General features: G+C 67.8%; 1 protein-coding gene across 1 annotated transcript in view; it reads left to right on the top strand.

Annotated features, from left to right (window-relative positions):
* Nucleotides 1-21,736, top strand: part of OPLAH (5-oxoprolinase, ATP-hydrolysing) — a 46,093-nt gene that overhangs the window by 2,423 nt on the left and 21,934 nt on the right. The window contains exons 3-17 of the mRNA XM_071803711.1: nucleotides 3,086-3,200; nucleotides 4,425-4,548; nucleotides 6,348-6,543; nucleotides 6,623-6,788; nucleotides 6,849-6,987; nucleotides 7,603-7,670; nucleotides 8,949-9,211; nucleotides 11,699-11,811; nucleotides 13,053-13,223; nucleotides 15,760-15,897; nucleotides 17,739-17,877; nucleotides 17,952-18,064; nucleotides 20,007-20,158; nucleotides 21,025-21,185; nucleotides 21,260-21,361. Of these exons, the coding sequence (XP_071659812.1) occupies nucleotides 3,086-3,200; nucleotides 4,425-4,548; nucleotides 6,348-6,543; nucleotides 6,623-6,788; nucleotides 6,849-6,987; nucleotides 7,603-7,670; nucleotides 8,949-9,211; nucleotides 11,699-11,811; nucleotides 13,053-13,223; nucleotides 15,760-15,897; nucleotides 17,739-17,877; nucleotides 17,952-18,064; nucleotides 20,007-20,158; nucleotides 21,025-21,185; nucleotides 21,260-21,361 (2,160 nt within the window). The remainder of the gene's footprint in view (nucleotides 1-3,085; nucleotides 3,201-4,424; nucleotides 4,549-6,347; nucleotides 6,544-6,622; nucleotides 6,789-6,848; nucleotides 6,988-7,602; nucleotides 7,671-8,948; nucleotides 9,212-11,698; nucleotides 11,812-13,052; nucleotides 13,224-15,759; nucleotides 15,898-17,738; nucleotides 17,878-17,951; nucleotides 18,065-20,006; nucleotides 20,159-21,024; nucleotides 21,186-21,259; nucleotides 21,362-21,736) is intronic.

The following is a 21,736-nucleotide window of genomic DNA, read 5'->3' as shown; positions in this document are numbered from 1 at the left end:
GGGATGGGCTGGCGGGTCCCTGTGACCCATGGTTACCACGGTTGGGGTGGCAGGTCCCTGTGTGACCCACGGAGACCACGGTTGGGATGCCAGGTCCCTGTGTGACCCACGGAGACCACGGTTGGGATGCCAGGTCCCTGTGTGACCCACGGTGACCACGGTTGGGGTGGCAGGTCCCTGTGTGACCCACGGTGACCACGGTTGGGGTGGCAGGTCCCTGTGACCCACGGAGACCACGGTTGGGGTGGCAGGTCCCTGTGTGACCCACGGAGACCACGGTTGAGGTGCCAGGTCCCTGTGTGACCCACGGAGACCACGGTTGGGGTGGCAGGTCCCTGTGACCCACGGAGACCACGGTTGGGGTGGCAGGTCCCTGTGTGACCCACGGAGACCATGGTTGGGGTGGCAGGTCCCTGTGTGACCCACAGTGTCCAAGACTGGGGTGGCCGGTCCCTGAGGTCTCTGTGACCCATGGTGACCACAGCTGGGGTGCCAGGTCCCTGTGTGACCCACAGTGTCCAAGACTGGGGTGGCTGGTCCCTGAGGTCCTTGTGACCCGTGGTGACCATGGTTGGGCTGGCAGGTCCCAGTGTGATCTATGTCATCTGGGGCTGGGGTGCCAGGTCCCTGTGTGACCCATGGAGACCACGGTTGGGGTGGCAGGTCCCTGTGTGACCCATGGAGACCACGGTTGGGGTGGCAGGTCCCTGTGTGACCCATGGTGACCACGGTTGGGGTGGCAGGTCCCTGTGACCCACACCATGTGGGGCTGGGGTGGCAGGTCCCTGTGAGACCCACATTGTCTGGGGCTCGGGTGGCAGGTCCCTGAGGTCCCTGTGACCCACGGTGACCAGGGTTGGGGTGACAGGTCCCCGTGACACATGTCCCTGTGTGACCCACAGCATCTGGGGCTGTGTCCAGGGTTACTGTGCCATGTCCCTGTGTGACCCCCAGCATGTGGGGCTGGGGTGGCACGTCCCTGTGTGACCCCACCCTCTGGGACCCGGTTGCCACATCCCCCTGAGCTGTGACATCGCGGTGGCGTGTCCCCGTGACCCACACTGTCTGTGCCATGGGTCACACGTCCCTGTGACCCACAGCGTCCAGTTCTGGGCTGCCACATCCCCGTGACCCCCACCGTGCGGGATCGGGGGCCGTGTCCCCCGTGTGCAGGGTCCCGCTGTCCCCGTGTCCCCAGCGCAGGGTCCCCGTGTCCCCCGTGTGCAGGGTCCCGCTGTCCCCGTGTCCCCAGCGCAGAGTCCCCGTGCCCCCGGGTGCAGGGTCCCAGTTTCCCCGTGTCCCCAGTGCAGGGTCCCGGTGTCCCCTGTGTGCAGGGTCCCGGTGTCCCCCGTGTGCAGGGTCCTGCTGTCCCCGTGTCCCCCGTGTGCAGGGTCCCAATGTCCCCGTGTCCCCAGTGTAGGGTCCCCGTTTCCCCAGCTCAAAGTTCCGCTGTCCCCGTGTCCCCAGCGCAGGATCCCGGTGTCCCCGTGTCCCCCGTGTGCAGGGTCCTGGTGTCCCCGTGTCCTCAGCTCAGGGTCCCGGTGTCCCCGTGTCCCCTGTGTGCAGGGTCCTGCTGTCCCCGTGTCCCCAGCGCAGGGTCCCCGTGTCCCCCGTGTGCAGGGTCCCGGTGTCCCTTGTGCAGGGTCACAGTTTCCTCGTGTCCCCACCGCAGGGTCCCGGTGTCCCCAGCGCAGGGTCCCACTGTCCCCGTGTCCCCAGTGCAGGGTCCCCGTGTCCCCTGTGTGCAGGGTCCCGGTGTCCCCGTGTCCCCTGTGTGCAGGGTCCCCGTGTTGCCCGTGTGCAGGGTCCCGGTTTCCCTGTGTCCCCAGTGCAGGCTCCCGGTGTCCCCGTGTCCCTTGTGTGCAGGGTCCCGGTTTCCTGGTGTTCCCCGTGTGCAGGGTCCTTGTGTCCCCAGCGCAGGGTCCCACTGTCTCGGTGTCCCCAGCGCAGGGTCCCCGTGTCGCCCGTGTGCAGGGTCCCGGTTTCCCGGTGTCCCCGTGTCGCCCGTGTGCAGGGTCCCGGTGTCCCGAGTGCAGGGTCCCGGTTTCCCCGTGTCCTCTGTGTGCAGGGTCCCGCTGTCCCCGTGTCCCCAGCGCCTGGCACCGCGCTGTCGCAGCCCCGTGACCGGCCCGGCCCGGCTCGGCACGTGTCCCCGCGTGACCCGCACGGCCGGGCTCGCGCTGCCGCGGTCCCGTGACCGGCGTGTCCCCGTGTGTCCCCGCGTGTCCCCGTGTCCCGTGAGCGGCGCTGGGCCCGCGCCAGCCCGGCCCCGAGCCAGCGGCACAGCCCGAGCGGCCCGCGGTGACTGCGGTGACAGCCCCGCCGTGTCCCCAGGGTGACGGCCCCGCCGTGTCCCCAGGGTGATGTCCTTGCAGTGTCCCTGGGGTGACATCCCTCCAGTGTCCCCCGGTGATGTCCCTGCAGTGTCCCCTGGGTGAAGTCCTGATGGTGTCCCTGGGATGATGTCCCCGCAGTGTCCCCCAGTGACATTCCTGCAGTGTCCCCAGTGATGCCCCCCCAGTGACATCCCCACAGTGTCCCCTGGCTCACGCCCCTGGTGTCCCCCAGTGACGTCCCTGCAGTGTCCCCAGGGTGACGTCCCCCCAGTGTCCCCCAGTGACACTGCTGCGGTGTCCCCTGGGTGATGTCCCCCACAGTGTCCCCATTGACGTCCCTGCAGTGTCCCCAGGGTGACGTGCCCCCAGTGACGTCCCCCCAGTGTCCCCCAGTGACACTGCTGCGGTGTCCCCTGGGTGATGTCCCCCACAGTGTCCCCCAGTGACACCCCTCCAGTGTCCCCCGGGTGGCGTCCTCACAGTGTCCCCAGGGTGATGTCCCCGGGGTGATGTCCCCACAGTGTCCCCCAGGTGATGTCCCCCCAGTGTCCTCAGGGTGATGTACCCCCAAATGTCCCCCGGGTGACATCCCCATGGTGTCCCAAGGGGACATCCCCACAGTGTCCCCCAGTGATGTCCCCGCAGTGTCCCTGGGGTGACGTTCCCCCAGTGTCCCCAGGTTGACACCCCCGCAGTGTCCCCGGGTGACGTCCCCGCAGTGTCCCCTGACGTCCCCGTTGTCCCCGCAGGCGGTGGCGATGCCCGAGGTGCTGTACGAGGAGGTGATCGAGGTGGACGAGCGGCTCATCCCGCACCAGCCCGACTGCCGCCTGCCCGGCAGCGCCAGCCTGCCGCGCATTGAAGGTGGGGACAGCGCCGCGGGGACAGGGGGGACGCCACCAAGGGGTGACAACGGGGATGCCACCGCGGGGTGACGATGGGAACGCCACCGCGGGGGTGACGATGGGGACGGCCGCCACGGGGGTGACGATGGGGACGGCCACCCCGCAGTGACAGCTGGGGACACCACCGCGGGGGTGATGATGGAGATGGCCGCTGCGGGGTGACAGTGGGGACCCCACCGCGGGGTGACAGTGGGGATGCCACCACAGTTACAGTAGGGACGGCACTGCGGGGGTGACGATGGGGACGCCACCATGGGGGTGATGATGGGGACGCCACCGCGGGGTGACAATGGGGATGGCACCGCAGTGACAGTGGGGACACCACCATGCGGGGACGATGGGGACGCCACCGCGGGGATGACAACGGGGACGCCCCCACGGGGTGACAGTGGGGATGCCACCGCGGGGTGACAATGGGGACAGCATCGTGGTGACAGTGGGGACGCCACTGCGGGGTGACAATGGGGATGGCATCGCAGTGACAGTGGGGACATCACCATGGGGGGACGATGGGGACACCACTGCAGGGGTGACGATGGGGATGGCCACCATGGGGGTGATGATGGGGACGCCACCGCGGGAGGAAAATTGGGACGCCACCATGGGGTGACAGTGGGGATGGCCACCACGGGGTGACGATGGGGACACCACCGCAGGGGGAAAATAGGGACGCCACCACGGGGGGTGACAATGGGGACGCCACCACGGGGCGACAGTGGGGACGCCACCGTGGGGGTGACGATGGGGACAGCCACTGTGGGGGTCACGATGGGAACGGCCACAGCGGAGTGACGATGGGGACGCCACCATGGGGTGACAGTGGGTCCAGCCACCAAGGGGGGACAATGGGGATGCCACCACGGGGTGATGATGGGGACACCACCGGGGGGTGACAACGGGGACGCCACCATGGGGGTGATGATGGGAATGCCACCGCAGGGGGAAAATGGGGATGCCACCGCAGGGGATGACAATGGGGACGCCACCACGGGGTAACAGTGGGGACACTGCCGCAGGGTGACGATGGGGACGCCACCACGGGGTGACGATGGAGACGCCACCGTGGTGTGATGATGGGGACAGCCACTGGGGGGTGACGATGGGGACGCCACCGTGGTGTGACGATGGGGACAGCCACCGGGGGGTGACGATGGGGACCCCGTGGTGACCGAGCCCCCCGCAGGGACCACGGGGCCGGCGCTGCTGGTGCAGCGGCCGCTGGAGCTGTCGGCGCTGCGGGTGGCGCTGGAGCGGGTGCTGGCGCGCGGCATCCGCAGCCTGGCCGTGCTGCTGCTGCACTCCTACGCGTGAGTCCCGCGGCCCTGTCCCTGTGTCCCTGTCACCCACGTGTCCCTGTCGCTGTGTGTCCCTCTCACCCCCATCACCTGCATGTCCCGTCACCCGTGTGTCCCTGTCACCCACGTGTCCCCGTCACCCATGTGTCCCCATCGACATGTGTCCAGGTCACCTACATGTCCCCGTCACCCAAAGGTACCATCACCCGCGTGTCCCCATCACCTGTATGTCCCATCACCCATGTGTCCCCATCACTGTGTGTCCAGGTCACCCGTGTGTCCCCGTCACCGTGTGTCCCATCACCCGTGTGCCCAGGTCACTGTGTGTCCCGTCACTGCGTGTCCCTGTCACCCACGTCACTGTGTCCCGTCACCCATGTGTCCCCATCACCTGCATGTCCCTGTCACTGTGCGTCCCCATCACCCCGTGTCCCCATCACCCACGTCACTGTGTCCCGTCACCCATGTGTCCCCGTCACCATCTGTCCCCATAACCCGCATGTCCCCATCACCTCGTGTCCCTGTCGCTGTGTGTCCCATCACCCGTGTGTCCCCATCACCCACGTGTTCCTGTCACCCACGTCACTGTCCCCATCACCACGTGTCCCGTCACTGTGTGTCCCCATCACCCATGTCACCATGTCCCCGTCACTGCGTGTCCCTGTCTCCTCGTGTCCCATCACCCCCATCACCGTGTCCCGTCCCCGCGTGTCCCTGTCACCTCGTGTTCCATCACCGTGTCCCATCCCCACGTGTCCCTGTCACCTCGTGCCCCGTCACCCCCATCACCATGTCCCGTCCCCACTTGTCTCTGTCACTGCATGTCCCCATCACTTCATGTCCCATCACCCCCGTCACCGCATCCCGCCCCCGCGTGTCCCCATCACCTCGTGTCCCATCACCGTGTCCCATCCCCGCGTGTCCCCATCACCTGCGTGTCCCCGTCACTGTGTGACCCGTCACCCCCATCACCATGTCCTGTCCCCGCGTGTCCCCGTCACCTCGTGCCCTGTCACCACCGTCACCGTGTCCCACCCCTGTGTGTCCCCATCACCTCATGTCCCATCACCGTGTCCCATCCCCACGTGTCCCCGTCACCTCGTGCCCTGTCACCCCTGTCACCTCGTGTCCCATCACCGCGTCCTGTTCCCGCGTGTCCCCATCACCTCATGCCCTGTGTCCCCATCACCTCGTGTCCCATCACCGTGTGTCCTGTCCCCGTGTGTTGCTGTCACCTCGTGTCCCATCACTGTGTCCCGTCCCCGCGTGTCCCCATCACCTGCGTGTCCCCGTCACTGTGTGCCCCATCACCCCCATCACCGTGTCCCGTCCCCACGTGTCCCCGTCACCTCGTGCCCTGTCACCCCCATCACCGTGTCCCGCCCCCGTGTGTCCCCATCACCTCGTGTCCCATCACCGCATCCTGTTCCCGTGTGTCCCCATCACCTCATGCCCTGTGTTGCTGTCACCTCGTGTCCCATCACCGTGTCCTGTCCCTGCATGTCCCCATCACTTTGTGCCCCGTCACCCCCATCACCGCGTCCCACCCCCGTGTGTCCCCGTCACCTCATGCCCTGTCACCCCCATCACTGTGTCCTGCCCCCGTGTGTCCCCATTACCTCGTGTCCCATCACCGTGTCCCCATCACCTGTGTGTCCCCATCACTTCGTGCCCCATCACCCCCATCACCGCGTCCCACCCCCGCGTGTCCCCATCACCTCGTGCCCCGCCCCCCCGTCCCCGCGTCCCCGCGTGTCCCCGCCCCCTCGTGCCCCGCCCCCCCGTCACCGCGTCCCCGCGTGTCCCCGCAGGTGGCCGGGCCACGAGGAGCAGGTGGGGGCTCTGGCGCGGGAGCTGGGTTTCCAGCACGTGTCGCTGTCCTCGGCGGTGGCGCCCATGGCGCGGGCGGTGCCGCGCGGCTTCACGGCGTGCGCCGACGCGTACCTGACGCCCTGCGTGCAGCGCTACCTGCGCGGCTTCCGCGCCGGCTTCGCCGACCAACTGCGGGTGAGCGGCGCTGCCGGACCCCCCCTTGGCACCCGCGGTGGCGCCGGCGGCCCCGGCCTCACCGTCCGCCGGTCCGCAGGACGTGCCGGTGCTGTTCATGCGCTCGGACGGCGGGCTGACCCCCATGGAGCGCTTCGGCGGCGCGGGCGCCATCCTGTCGGGGCCGGCGGGCGGCGTGGTGGGCTACGCGGCCACCGCGTTCCGGCGCCAGGACGGCCGGCCGGTCATCGGCTTCGACATGGGCGGTGAGCAGCGGGGGGGCGGGGGGGGCGGGCGCGCCGCGCGGTGCTGACGCCCCCCCCCAGGCACCTCCACCGACGTGAGCCGCTACGCCGGGGACCTGGAGCACGTCTTCGAGGCCACCACGGCCGGCGTCACCATCCAGGCGCCGCAGCTCGACATCAACACCGTGGCGGCCGGGGGCGGCTCCCGACTCTTCTTCCGGTGGGTGGGGGGCGCCCGGGGGGGCTGAGGGGGGGACAGGGGGCTGCGGTGGCTTCAGGTGGCACCGGTGGGTGGGGGCACCCGTGGGTGGGACACAGGGGGACAAGGGCTCGGTGGAGCTGGGGCCATGGTGACACACGCGGATTCAGATGGGTGGGGGAACTGGGCACCCGTGAGTGCTGTGGGTGGGCAGGGGGCCCAGGGGGGCTGCGGTGGCTTCAGGTGGCACCGATGGGTGGGGGCGCCCATGGGTAGGACAAGGGCTCGGTGGAGCTGGGGCTGTGGTGGCCCAGGGGGCACAGGTGGGTGGGGGGCTCAGGGCACCCATGGGTGCTGTGGGCAGGGTGTGGAGGGATGAGGGGGCTCAGCGGAGCTGCAGTGACACGGGTGGGTGGGGGGCACCCATGGGTGCTGTGGGCAGGGTGTGGAGGGATGAGGGCGCTCAGCGGAGCTGCAGTGGCACGGGTGGGTGGGGGGCACCCATGGGTGCTGTGGGCAGGGTGTGGAGGGATGAGGGGGCTCAGCGGAGCTGCAGTGGCACGGGTGGGTGGGGGGCACCCATGGGTGCTGTGGGCAGGGTGTGGTGGCCAAGCCGGGACCCTCCTGTCCCCCCAGGTCCGGGCTCTACGTGGTCGGTCCTGAGTCTGCGGGCGCCAACCCCGGCCCTGCCTGCTACCGCAAGGGTGGGTGACGGTGACAGCGGCGCGTCCCCCCAGGGTCCCCGTAACCACCCAGCGTGTCGCCCCCACTGCCCCCATAACCACCCAGTGTGTCCCCCTGCGGGGTCACCCTCACCATCCCATCCCCACCCAGGGGGTCCCACCCTCACTGTCCCCATCCCCACCCAGGGGTCCCATCTTCACCATCCCCACCCAGGGGGTCTGACTCTCATGGTCCCATCTCCATTAAGGGGTCCCATCCTCACCGTCCCCACCTTGGGGTCCCCCCCTCACTGTCCCCGTCCCCACCCAGGGGTCCCACCCTCATGGTCCCATCTCCCTCAGGGGGTCCCATCCTCACTGTCCCCACCCAGGGGGTCCCACCCTCACCATCCCATCCCCACCCCGGGGGTCCCATCTTCACCATCCACACCCAGGGGTCACACCCTGACTGTCCCCTTCCCACCCACGGGTGCCCCCCTCACCGTCCCCACCCAGGGGGTCCCACCCTCACCATCCCATCTCCATCCAGGGGTCCCACCCTCACCATCCCATCTCCCTCAGGTGGTCCCACCCTCACTGTCCCCATCCCCACTCAGAGGGTCCCATCTTCACCATCCCCACCCAGGGGTCCCACCCTCATGGTCCCGTCTCCCTCAGGGGGTCCCATCCTCAATGTTCCCACCCAGGGGTCCCACCCTCAGTGTTCCCACCCAGGGGTTCCCACCCTCACCATCCCATGCCCACCCAGGGGTCCCACCCTAACTGTCCCCATCCCCACCCAGGGAGTCCCATCTTCACCGTCCCCACCCAGGGGGTCCCACCCTCACCATCCCATCTCCCTCAGGGGGTCCCATCCTCACTGTCCCCATCCCCACCCAGGGGGTCCCATCTTCGCCATCCACACCCAGGGGTTCCCACCCTCATGGTCCCGTCTTGCTCAGGGGTCCCACCCTCACTGTCCCCATCCCCACCCAGGGGTCCCACCCTCACCATCCCATCTCCACCCAGGGGTCCCACCCTCACCATTCCATCTCCACCCAGGGGTCCCACCCTCACCATTCCATCTCCACCCAGGGGTCCCACCCTCACCATTCCATCTCCACCCAGGGGTCCCACCCTCACTGTCCCCATCTCCACCCAGGGGTCCCACCCTCACCATCCCATCTCCATCCAGGGGGTCCCACCCTCACCATCCCATCTCCCTCCGGGGGTCCCACCCTCACAATCCCATCCCCACCCATGGGTCCCCCCCTCACCATCCCCACCCGGGGATCCCACGCTCGCTGTCCCTGTCCCCAGGGGGTCCCCTGACGGTGACAGACGCCAACCTGTGCCTGGGCCGCCTGCTCCCCGAGTACTTCCCGCGCATCTTCGGGCCGGGCGAGGACCAACCGCTGTGCCGGGACGCGGCGGCGCGGGCCTTCCGCGCCATGGCCGCCGACATCGCCGCCTTCAACGCCAGCGCCGGCCCCGCCAACGAGCCCTCGGTGGAGGAGGTGGCCATGGGCTTCGTGCGGGTGGCCAACGAGGCCATGTGCCGGCCCATCCGCGCGCTCACGCAGGTGGGACGGGGCGCGGGGGCTTGGGGTGCTGGTGTCACCAGTGTCACCCCGTGGTGTCACCCTGCGGTGTGTGTGTGCGTCCCCAGGTGTGGGGGTGGTGGTGTCGCCGGTGTCACCCGGCAGTGTGTGTGTGTGTCCCCAGGTGTGGGGGTGATGGTGTCGCCGGTGTCACCCCGTGGTGTGTGTGTGTCCCCAGGTGTGGGGGTGATGGTATCGCCGGTGTCACCCGGCAGTGTGTGTGTGTCCCCAGGTGTGGGGGTGGTGGTGTCGCCGGTGTCACCCCGCGGTGTGTGTGTGTGTCCCCAGGTGTGGGGGTGATGGTGTCACCGGTGTCACCCGGCAGTGTGTGTGTGTCCCCAGGTGTGGGGGTGATGGTGTCACCGGTGTCACCCGGCAGTGTGTGTGTGTCCCCAGGTGTGGGGGTGGTGGTGTCGCCGGTGTCACCCCGCGGTGTGTGTGCGTCCCCAGGTGTGGGGGTGGTGGTGTCGCCGGTGTCACCCCGCGGTGTGTGTGTGTGTCCCCAGGTGTGGGGGTGATGGTGTCGCCGGTGTCACCCCGCGGTGTGTGTGTGCGTCCCCAGGTGTGGGGGTGATGGTGTCACCGGTGTCACCCGGCAGTGTGTGTGTGTCCCCAGGTGTGGGGGTGGTGGTGTCGCCGGTGTCACCCTGCGGTGTGTGTGTGTGTCCCCAGGTGTGGGGGTGATGGTGTTGCCGGTGTCACCCCGCGGTGTGTGTGTGTCCCCAGGTGTGGGGGTGATGGTGTCACCGGTGTCACTCTGCGGGGTGTGTGTGTGTCCCCAGGTGTGGGGGTGATGGTGTCACCGGTGTCACTCTGCGGGGTGTGTGTGTGTCCCCAGGTGTGGGGGTGATGGTGTCACCGGTGTCACCCCGCGGGGTGTGTGTGTGTCCCCAGGTGTGGGGGTGATGGTGTCACCGGTGTCACCCTGCGTGGTGTGTGTGCGTCCCCAGGTGTGGGGGTGATGGTGTCACCAGTGTCACCCGGCAGTGTGTGTGTGTCCCCAGGTGTGGGGGTGATGGTGCCGCCGGTGTCACCCCGCGGGGTGTGTGTGTGTCCCCAGGTGTGGGGGTGATGGTGTCGCCGGTGTCACCCCACGGTGTGTGTGTGTGTCCCCAGGGGTGGGGGTGATGGTGTCACCGATGTCACCCCGCGGTGTGTGTGTGTGTCCCCAGGTGTGGGGGTGATGGTGCCGCCGGTGTCACCCCGCGGGGTGTGTGTGTGTCCCCAGGTGTGGGGGTGATGGTGTCACCGATGTCACCCCGCGGGGTGTGTGTGTGTCCCCAGGTGTGGGGGTGATGGTGTCACTGGTGTTGCCAGTGTCACCCCACGGTGTGTGTGTGTGTCCCCAGGTGTGGGGGCTTGGGGTGATGGTGTCACTGGTGTCGCCGATGTCACCCGGCAGTGTGTGTGTGTGTCCCCAGGCGTGGGGGTGATGGTGTCACTGGTGTCGCTGGTGTCACCCTGCGGTGTGTGTGTGTGTCCCTAGGCGCTGGGGCTTGGGGTGATGGTGTCACCGGTGTCACCCCGCGGGGTGTGTGTGTGTCCCCAGGCACGGGGGTGATGGTGTCACTGGTGTTGCCAGTGTCACCCCACGGTGTGTGTGTGTGTCCCCAGGTGTGGGGGCTTGGGGTGATGGTGTCACTGGTGTTGCTGGTGTCACCCGGCAGTGTGTGTGTGTGTCCCCAGGCGTGGGGGTGATGGTGTCACTGGTGTCGCTGGTGTCACCCTGCGGTGTGTGTGTGTGTCCCTAGGCGCTGGGGCTTGGGGTGATGGTGTCACCGCTGTCACCCCGCGGTGTGTGTGTGTGTCCCCAGGCGCGGGGGTGATGGTGTCACTGGTGTTGCTGGTGTCACCCTGCAGTGTGTGTGTGTGTGTCCAGGCGTGGGGCTGATGGTATCACTGGTGTCACCGGTGTTGCCGGTGTCACCCCATGGGGGGTGTGTGTGTGTCCAGGTGTGGGGGCTTGGGGTGATGGTGTCACCGGTGTCACCCCGCGGTGTGTATGTGTGTCCAGGCACGGGGGCTTGGGGGTGGTGGTGTCACCAGTGTCACCCCGTGGTGTGTGTGTGTGTGTCCAGGCACGGGGGCTTGGAGTGATGGTGTCACCAGTGTCACCCCACAGTGTGTGTTTGTGTCCCCAGGCACAGGGGCTTGGAGGTGATGGTGTCACCGGTGTCACCCGGCGGTGTGTGTGTGTGTCCCCAGGTGCGGGGGTTTGGGGGTGATGGTTTCACCGGTGTCACCCCGCGGTGTGTGTGTCCCCAGGCGCGGGGACACGACACGGCGCAGCACGTGCTGGCGTGTTTCGGGGTGATGGTGTCACTGGTGTCACCGGTGTCACCCCGCGGTGTGTGTGTGTGTCCCCAGGCGCGGGGACACGACACGGCGCAGCACGTGCTGGCGTGTTTCGGGGTGATGGTGTCACTGGTGTCACCGGTGTCACCCCGCGGTGTGTGTGTGTGTCCCCAGGCGCGGGGACACGACACGGCGCAGCACGTGCTGGCGTGTTTCGGGGGCGCGGGGGGGCAGCACGCCTGCGCCATCGCCCGCGCGCTCGGCATGAGCCGCGTCTTCATCCACAAGTAGGTGTGGGGTTCGGGGACCCCCTCTGCCCCACCGCCCAAACGGGGTCCTGGGGGGTGGGGGCTGGACCCCCCCCAGGGGATGCGCGGGGGGCTGGGGGGCCCTAGGCAATGGGTTTGGGGTGTCCCTGGGGTCAGGTGCTGGGTTTGGGGTGTCCTGGTCCCCAGGGGATGTGCTGGGTTGGGGGTGCCCTGTGTCTGGGTTTGGGGTGTCCCGGTCTCCGGGGGATGTGCTGGGTTTGGGGTGTCCCAGTCCCCAGGGGATGTGCTGGGTTTGGGGTGTCCTAGGGGCTGGGTTTGGGGTGTCCTGGTCCACAGGGGATGCGCTGGGTTTGGGGTGCCCCAGGGGCTGGGTTTGGGGTGTCCTGGTCCCCAGGGGATGCGCTGGGTTGGGGGTGCCCTTTGTCTGGGTTTGGGGTGTCCTGGTCCCCAGGGGATGTGCTGGGTTTGGGGTGCCCTAGGCACGGGGTTTGGGGTGCCCCAGTCTCCAGGGGATGTGCTGGGTTGGGGTGTCACTGGGTTCCCTGTTTCTGGGTCTGGGGAGTCCCCAGGTTCCCCATTTCTGGGTCTGGGGCGTCCTTGGGTTCCCCGTTGTTTGGTTGAGGTATCCTTGGGTTCCCTGTTTCCAGGTTTGGGGTGTCCCTGGGTTCCCCATTTCTGGGTTGGGGTGTCCCCGGGTTCCCCATTGTTGGGTTTGGGGTGTCCCTGGGTTCCCCATTGTTGGGCTGGGGTGTCCCTGGGTTCCCCATTGTTGGGTTGGGGTGTCCCCGGGTTCCCCATTGTTGGGTTTGGAGTATCCCTGGGTTCCCCATTGTTGGGCTGGGGTGTCCCTGGGTTCCCCATTGTTGGGTTGGGGTGTCCCCGGGTTCCCCATTGTTGGGTTGGGGTATCCCCGGGTTCCCCATTGTTGGGCTGGGGTGTCCCCGGGTTCCCCATTGTTGGGTTTGGGGTATCCCCAGGTTCCCCATTGTTGGGTTTGGAGTATCCCCGGGTTCCCCACTGTTGGGTTGGGGTGTCCATGGGTTCCCCATTGTTGGGTTGGGGTGTCCCTGGGTTCCCCATTGTTGGGTTTGGGGTATCCCCGGGTTCCCCATTGTTGGGCTGGGGTGCCCCCGGGTTCCCCATTGTTGGGTGTGGGGTATCCCCGGGTTCCCCATTGTTGGGTTTGGGGTATCCCCGGGTTCCCCATTGTTGGGCTGGGGTGCCCCCGGGTTCCCCATTGTTGGCGCGGTGCGCGGCAGGCACAGCGGGCTGCTGTCGGCGCTGGGGCTGGCGCTGGCGGACGTGGTGCAGGAGGCGCAGGAGCCGTGCGCCCTGCGGTACGAGCCCCAGAGCTTCGCCCGGCTGGACGCACGGCTGGAGGCGCTGGGGCAGCGCTGCCGGGACGCGCTGCGGGAACAGGGCTTCTCCGGGTCAGCCGCGCTCGGGACACGGGGACACCTGGGGACACCTGGGGACAGCAGCGCGGGGATGGGGACACTGGGACGCGTGGGGACAGCAGCGCGGGGATGGGGACACTGGGACGCGGGGGGACAGCAGCGTGGGGATGGGGACACTGGGACACACAGGGACACGTAGGGACACGTGGGGACAACAGTGCGGGGATGGGGACACTGGGACACATGGGGACACACAGGGACGCGTGGGGACAGCAGGGCGGGGATGGGGACACTGGGACACGTGGGGACAACAGTGCGGGGATGGGGACACTGGGACACATGGGGACACACAGGGACACGGGGAGACACCTGGGGACATCATGGGGACAGCAGCACGGGGATGGTGACACTGGGACACAGGGGGACACGGGGGGACATGTGGGGACAGCAGTGCGGGGATGGGGACACTGGAACACATGGGGACACGAGGGGACATGTGGGGACAGCAGTGTGGGGATGGGGACACTGGAACACATGGGGACACACTGGGACACATGGGGACACATGGGGACAACAGCGCGGGGATGGGGACACTGGAACACATGGTGACAACAGTGCAGGGATGGGGACACTGGGACACATGGGGACACACGGGGACACATGGGGACAACAGTGCGGGGACAGGGACACTGGGACACATGGGGACACGGGGGGACGCGTGGGGACAGCAGGGCAGGGATGGGGACACTGGGACACACAGGGACACGTAGGGACACGTGGGGACTGCAGGGCAGGGATTGGGACACATGGGGACACACGGGGACGCGTGGGGACAGCAGGGCGGGGATGGGGACACTGGGACACGTGGGGACGCGGGGGGACACAGGGAGACACATGGGGACAACAGTGTGGGGATGGGGACACACAGGGAGAACAGCGTGGGGACACGGGGGGACATGTGGGGACAGCAGTGCGGGGATGGGGACACTGGAACACATGGGGACACACAGGGACACGGGGGGACATGTGGGGACAGCAGTGTGGGGATGGGGACACTGGAACACATGGGGACACACAGGGACACGTGGGGACAACAGTGCGGGGATGGGGACACTGGAACACATGGGGACACACAGGGACGCGTGGGGACAACAGTGCGGGGATGGGGACACTGGGACACATGGGGACACACAGGGACACGGGACAACAGTGCGGGGATGGGGACACTGGGAGACATGGGGACACACGGGGACGTGTGGGGACAACAGTGCGGGGATGGGGACACTGGGACACACAGGGACACGGGGGGACACCTGGGGACACCGTGGGGACAGCAGCGCAGGGATGGGGACACGGGGGGACATGTGGGGACAACAGCGCGGGCATGGGGACACGCGGGGACAACAGCGTGGGCATGGGGACACGGGGACAGCCGCGTGGGGATGGGGACACTTGGGGACACTGCCTGAGGACATGTGGGGACAGCAGCGCGGGGATGGGGACATGGGGACACCACCCAGGGACAGGTGGGGACAACAGTGTGAGAACACATGGGGACAGCAGTGTGGGGATGGGGACCTGCGGGGATAGCACCACAGGGGATGGGGACACCATGGGGACGTCGCTCTGGGACATGGGGACAGGGCAGGGACATCATCCTGGGGGACGGGGATGTACGGGGACATCACCCCTGGGGATGGGGAGACATGGGGACATCGCCCCGGGGTGGGGACATCCACCCAGGGGACAGGGACACATGGGGACATCACCCTGGGGCATGGGGACATCACCTGAGGCACAGGGACACATGGGCACACCATCTGGGGCACATGGGGATGCCACCCAGGGCACAGGGGCGCATGTGGACATCACCCTGGGGCATGAGGACATTACCCTGGGGCACAGGGGCGCCTGGGGACATCACCCCAGGGGATGGGGAGACATGGGGACACCACCTTGGGGTATGGGGATATCACCCTAGGGCACACGGACACATGGGGACACCACCCGTGGCACAGGGGCACATGGGGACATCACCTGGGGCACAGGGACACATGGGCACACCATTCGGGGCACATGGGGACGCCACCCGGGGCACAGGGACATCACCCTGGGGCACAGGGGCGCGTGGGGACATCACCCTGGGGCATGGGGACATTACCCTGGGGCACAGGGACACATGGGCACACCATCCAGGGCACATGGGGACGCCACCCGGGGCACAGGGACATCACCCTGGGGCACAGGGGCGCATGGGGACAGCACCGTATGGGATGGGGAGACATGGGGACATCACCTGGGGCACAGGGTCACATGGGCACACCATCCAGGACACATGGGGATGCCACCCGGGGCACAGGGACATCACCCTGGGGCACAGGGGCGCACGGGGACAGCACCGGTGCCGCGGGGGCAGCTGGGGACACCACCGGTGCCGGGGGGGCAGCTGGGGACAGCACCGGTGCCGGGGGGGCAGCTGGGGACAGCACCGGTGCCGCGGGGACAGCTGGGGACAGCACCGGTGCCGGGGGGGCAGCTGGGGACAGCGCGGGCTGCGCGGTGCCCGCAGGGAGCAGATCCGCACCGAGGGGTTCCTGCACCTGCGCTACGAGGGCACCGACTGCGCCCTGATGTGCTCGGCCAAGGGCCACCCGCCCAGCCACCGCTCCTGCCGCGCCGGGGACTTCCTGGCCGCCTTCACCACCCGGTGCGGCACCGCGCTGCCCCCGGCACCCCCGCGCTGCCACCCCGGCACTGTCACCCTGGCACTGCCACCCTGTCACCCCCTGCACTGCCAGCCTGTCCCGGCACTGCCATCCCAGCCCAGCACTGTCACCCTGTCCCGGCACTGCCAGCCTGTCACCCCTGCACTGCCAGCCTGTCACCCCCTGCACTGCCAGCCTGTCCCAGCACTGCCACCCCGGCACCAGCACTGTCACCCTGTCCTGGCACTGCCACCCCTGCACTGCCATCCCAACCCAGCACTGTCACCCTGTCCTGGCACTGCCGCCCTGTCACCCCTGCACTGCCAGCCTGTCCCAGCACTGCCACCCCATCCCGGCACTGCCACCATGTCCTGGCACTGTCACCCCGGCACTGCCATCCCATCCGAGCACTGTCACCCTGTCACCCCTGCACTGTCACCCTGGCCCACACTGTCACCCTGTCACCCCGGCACTGCCATCCCATCCCATCCCAGCACTGTCACCCTGTCACCCCTGCACTGCCACCCTGGCCCACGCTGTCACCCTGTCCCAGCACTGTCACCCCTGCACTGCCACCCTATCACCCCTGCACTGCCACCCTGTCCCAGCACTGTCCCCACTGCACTGCCACCCCATCCCAGCACTGCCACTCTGTCCCGGCACTGCCACCCTGTCCCAACACTGTCACCCTGGCACTGCCACCCTGTCACCCCTGCACTGTCACCCTGTCGCAGCACTGCCACCCTGTCCCTGCAGTGCCATCCCATTCCAGCACTGTCACCCCTGCACTGCCACCCCATGCTGGCACTGTCACCCCTGTGCCGGCACTGCCACCTCATCCCAGCACCATGACCCCCATCCCAGCACCATGATCCCTTTACCAGCACCATGACCCCCATCCCAGCACCATGATCCCTTTACCAGCACCGTGACCCCCATCCCAGTACCGTGATCCCTTTACCAGCACCGTGATCCCCATCACAGCACCGTGACCCCCATCCCAGCACCATGATCCCTTTGCCAGCACCATGTTCCCTTTACCAGTACCGTGACCCCCATCCCAGTACCGTGATCCCTTTGCCAGCACCATGTTCCCTTTACCAGCACTGTGATCCCCATTCCAGCACCGTGATCCCCATCCCAGCACCATGATTCCCCTTCCAGCACCATGACCCCCATCCCAGCACCATGATCCCTTTACCAGCACCATGACCCCCATCCCAGCACCATGATCCCTTTACCAGCACCATGACCCCCATCCCAGCACCGTGACCCCCATCCCAGCACCATGATCCCTTTACCAGCACCGTGACCCCCATCCCAGCACCATGATCCCTTTGCCAGCACCATGACCCCCATCCCAGCACCATGATCCCTTTGCCAGCACCATGACCCCCATCCCAGCACCATGACCCCCATCCCAGCACCATGATCCCCATCCCAGCACCGTGACCCCCATCCCAGCACCGTGACCCCCATCCCAGCACCATGATCCCTTTACCAGCACCATGACCCCCATCCCAGCACCATGATCCCTTTACCAGCACCGTGACCCCCATCCCAGCACCATGGTCCCTTTGCCAGCACCATGACCCCCATCCCAGCACCATGATCCCCATCCCAGCACCATGACCCCCATCCCAGCACCGTGACCCCCATCCCAGCACCATGATCCGTTTACCAGCACCATGATCCCTTTACCAGCACCGTGACCCCCTCCCAGCACCGTGATCCCTTTACCAGCACCGTGATGCCCGTTGCGGCAGCACCGCCCCACGCCGGCTGTGCCGGGGGGTGCCCCGGTGTCCCCCCCCCGTCACCGTCACCCCGTGCCCTCCCGCAGGTACCAGGCGGAGTTCGGCTTCACCATCCCGGGCCGTGCGGTGGTGGTGGACGACGTGCGCGTCCGCGGCACCGGCAGCAGCGGCATCAGCTGCGACACCCCCCTGCAGCCCACCGGGAAGCCGCCCCGCGTGGAGACGGTGGGGGAGGTCCCGGGGGTCCCGGGGGGTCCCGGGGGGTCCCGTGCAGCGGGGTGACCCGCGGCGTCCCGCAGGTGACGCGGTGCTATTTCGAGGAGGGGTACATGGACACCCCGGTGTTCCTGCTGGAGGAGCTGGGCTGCGACCACAGCATCCCCGGCCCCGCCATCCTCATCGACAAGAACAGGTGGGCATGGGACCCAGAGAAACAACGGGGACACCAGGGGGACAGTGGGACCCCGTTGGGAGGATGACCCCAGAGAGACAATGGGGACCCCAGAGAGACAATGGGGGTCCCAGGGGGACAGAGGGACCCCAGAGAGACAATGGGGACCCCAAGAGGGTGATGGAGAACCCACAGAGACAATGGGGGCCCCAGAGAGACAATGGGGACCCCAGAGAAGCAATGGGGACCCCATCAGGGGGATGACCCCACAGAGACAATGGGGGCCCCAGGGGGACAGAGGGACCCCAGAGAGACAGTGGGGACCCCAGGGGTGTGATGGGGAACCCAGAGAGACAATGGGGACCCCAGGGGGACAGAAGGACCCTAGACAGACAATGAGGACCCCAAGAGGGTGATGAGGAGCCCAGAGAGACAATGGGGGCCCCAGAGAGACAGTGGGGACACCAGAGAGACAATGGGGACCCCAGGGGAGTGATGGGGAACCCACAGAGACAATGGGGGCCCCAGAGAGACAATGGGGACCCCAGAGAAGCAATGGGGACCCCATCGGGGGGATGACCCCAGAGAGACAATGGTGACCCCAGGGGAACAACGGGACCCCAGAGAGACAATGGGGACCCCAGGGGTGTGATGGGGAACCCAGAGAGACAATGGGGACCCCAGGGGGACAGAGGGACCCCAGAGAGACAATGGGGACTCCAGGGGGGTGATGGGGAACCCAGAGAGACAATGGGGGCCCCAGAGAGACAATGGGGACCCCAGAGAAGCAGTGGGGACCCCATCAGGGGGATGACCCCAGAGAGACAATGGGGACCCCAGGGGGACAGAGGGACCCCAGAGAGACAATGGGGACCCCAGTGGGGTGATGGGGAACCCAGAGAGCCAATGGGGACCCCAGAGGGATTGTAGGGACCCCAGAGCACCAATGGGAACCGCAGGGGGACAGCGGGACCCCAAGGGGATGGTGGGGACCCCAGAGAGCCAATGGGGACCCCAGGGGGACAGTGGGACCCTGAAGGGCTGATGGGGACCCCAGAAGGATTGTGGGGACCCCAGAGGGATTTTAGGGACCCCAGAGCACCAATGGGGACCCCCAGGGGGACAACGGGACCCCAAGGGGATGGTGGGGACCCAGAGAAGCAATGGGGACTCCAGAGGGACAGCAGGACCCCAATGGGATGGTGGGGACCCAGAGAAGCAATGGGACCCCAGGGGGACAGTGGGACCCCAAGGGGATGGTGGGGATCCCAGAGAGCCAGTGGGGATCCCAGGGGGACAGTGGGACCCTGAGGGGATGGTGGGGACCTCAGAGGGACTGTGGGGACCCCGGGGAACTGAGGGGGACCCTGGAGGGATGATGGGACCCTGGGGGGCTGGTGGGGACCCCGGAGAGTTGAGGGGGAACTCAGTGGGGTGGTTGGGACCCTGGGGACCTGGTGGGACCCTGAGGGGCTGGTGGGGACCCCAGAGAGTTGGGGAGGAACCCAGTGGGGTGGTGGGACCCTGGGGACCTGGTGGGACCCTGAGGGGCTGGTGGGGACCCCAGAGGGTTGGGAGGGAACCCAGTGGGGTGGCGGGACCCTGGGGACCTGGTGGGACCCTGAGGGGCTGGTGGGGACCCCAGAGAGTTGGGGAGGAACCCAGTGGGGTGGCGGGACCCTGGGGACCTGGTGGGACTCTGGGGGGCTGATGGGGACCCCAGGAAGCTGGTGGGGACTCTGGGGAACAGGTGGGACCCTGAGGGTCTGGCAGGGACCCCAAGGAGCTGGTGGGGACCCTGGGGAGCCAGTTGGGACCCCAGGGAGCTGGTGGGGACCCCGGGGAGCTGGGGGACCCCAGGAATTCAAAGGGACCCCAGGGAGCTGGTGGGGACCCCGGGGAGCTGGGGGCCCCCCATCAACCCCGTGTCCCCACGTCGCGGAGCCGCCCCCTGTCCCCCCAGCACCATCGTGGTGGAGCCGGGCTGCACCGCCAGCATCACCGAGTTCGGTGACATCGACATCGCCGTGGGCTCGGGGACCCCGCGCCCCGTGGGGCCGGAGCTCGACGCCGTGCAGCTCTCCATCTTCTCCCACCGCTTCATGAGCATCGCAGGTTGGGGGCAGCTCGGGGGCTGGGGGGGTACCAGGGTCAGTGTCACCGTCCTGGTGAGCTCAGCCCAAGGTCAGTGTCACTGTCCTGGTGAGCTCAGCCCAAGGTCAGTGTCACCGTCCCCAGTGAGCTCAGCCCAAGGTCAATGTCACTGTCCCAGTGAGCTCAGCCCAAGGTCAGTGTCACCGTCCTGGTGAACTCAGCCCAAGGTCAATGTCACCGTCCTGGGTGAGCTGAGCCCAAGGTCAGTGTCACTCTGCCAGGTGAGCTGAACCCAAGGTCAATGTCACCATGTCCCCTGACCCTGTGTCCCATGTCCCATGATGTCCCCGTGTCCCCTCAGAGCAGACGGGCCGTGTCCTGCAGCGCACGGCCATGTCCCCTGACCCTGTGTCCCATGTCTCACGATGTCCCCATGTCCCACGGTGTCCCCATGTCCCCCCAGAGCAGATGGGCCGTGTCCTGCAGCGCACGGCCATGTCCCCTGACCCCGTGTCCCATGTCCCACGGTGTCCCCATGTCCCCTCAGAGCAGATGGGCCGTGTCCTGCAGCGCACGGCCATGTCCCCTGACCCCGTGTCCCATGTCCCATGATGTCCCCATGTCCCCTCAGAGCAGATGGGCCGTGTCCTGCAGCGCACGGCCATGTCCCCTGACCCCGTGTCCCACGGTGTCCCCATGTCCCACGATGTCCCCATGTCCCCTCAGAGCAGATGGGCCGTGTCCTGCAGCGCACGGCCATGTCCGCTGACCCCGTGTCCCACGGTGTCCCCATGTCCCCTCAGAGCAGATGGGCCGTGTCCTGCAGCGCACGGCCATGTCCCCTGACCCCGTGTCCCATGTCCCACGATGTCCCCATGTCCCCTCAGAGCAGATGGGCCGTGTCCTGCAGCGCACGGCCATCTCCACCAACATCAAGGAGCGCCTGGACTTCTCGTGCGCGCTGTTCGGGCCGGACGGGGGCCTGGTGTCCAACGCGCCCCACATCCCGGTGCACCTGGGCGCCATGCAGGAGACCGTGCAGTTCCAGGTGCGGGTGGGACCCCGGGGACCCCCGCCTTGGGGACCCCCCGGGCCGTCCCCAACGCCCCCGGTGTCCCCCAGATCCGTAACCTGGGCGCGGAGCTGCGGGAGGGGGACGTGATCCTGAGCAACCACCCGAGCGCCGGCGGGAGCCACCTGCCCGACCTCACCGTCATCACCCCCGTGAGCCACCGGAGACGGGCGCGGGGACACCTGGGGCACGGGGACCCCCCCAGGGCACAGGGACCCCCCCGGGGCACAGAGGCACCCCTGGGGTGCAGGGACACCCTGGGGCACAGGGACCTGCCCTGGGGCACAGGGACCCCCCCCTGTGTCACAGGGACCTGTTCTGGGATGCAGAGACACCCCTGGGGCGTGGGGACCCCCCCAGGGCACAGGGACCACCCCAGGGCACAGGGACACCCGTGGGGTGCAGGGACACCCTGGGGCACGGGGAACCCCCTGGGGCACAGGGACACCCGTGGGGTGCAGGGACACCCACCAGGGCACAGGAGCCCCCTGGGATACAGGGACACCCGTGGGGTGCAGGGACCACCC

This window comes from Patagioenas fasciata, chromosome 2 (genome assembly GCF_037038585.1).
Source record: "Patagioenas fasciata isolate bPatFas1 chromosome 2, bPatFas1.hap1, whole genome shotgun sequence".
Classification (NCBI taxonomy): domain Eukaryota; kingdom Metazoa; phylum Chordata; class Aves; order Columbiformes; family Columbidae; genus Patagioenas; species Patagioenas fasciata.
The sequence above is the reverse complement of the archived record's forward strand: the minus strand, read 5'-3'. Positions and strand labels throughout refer to the sequence as shown.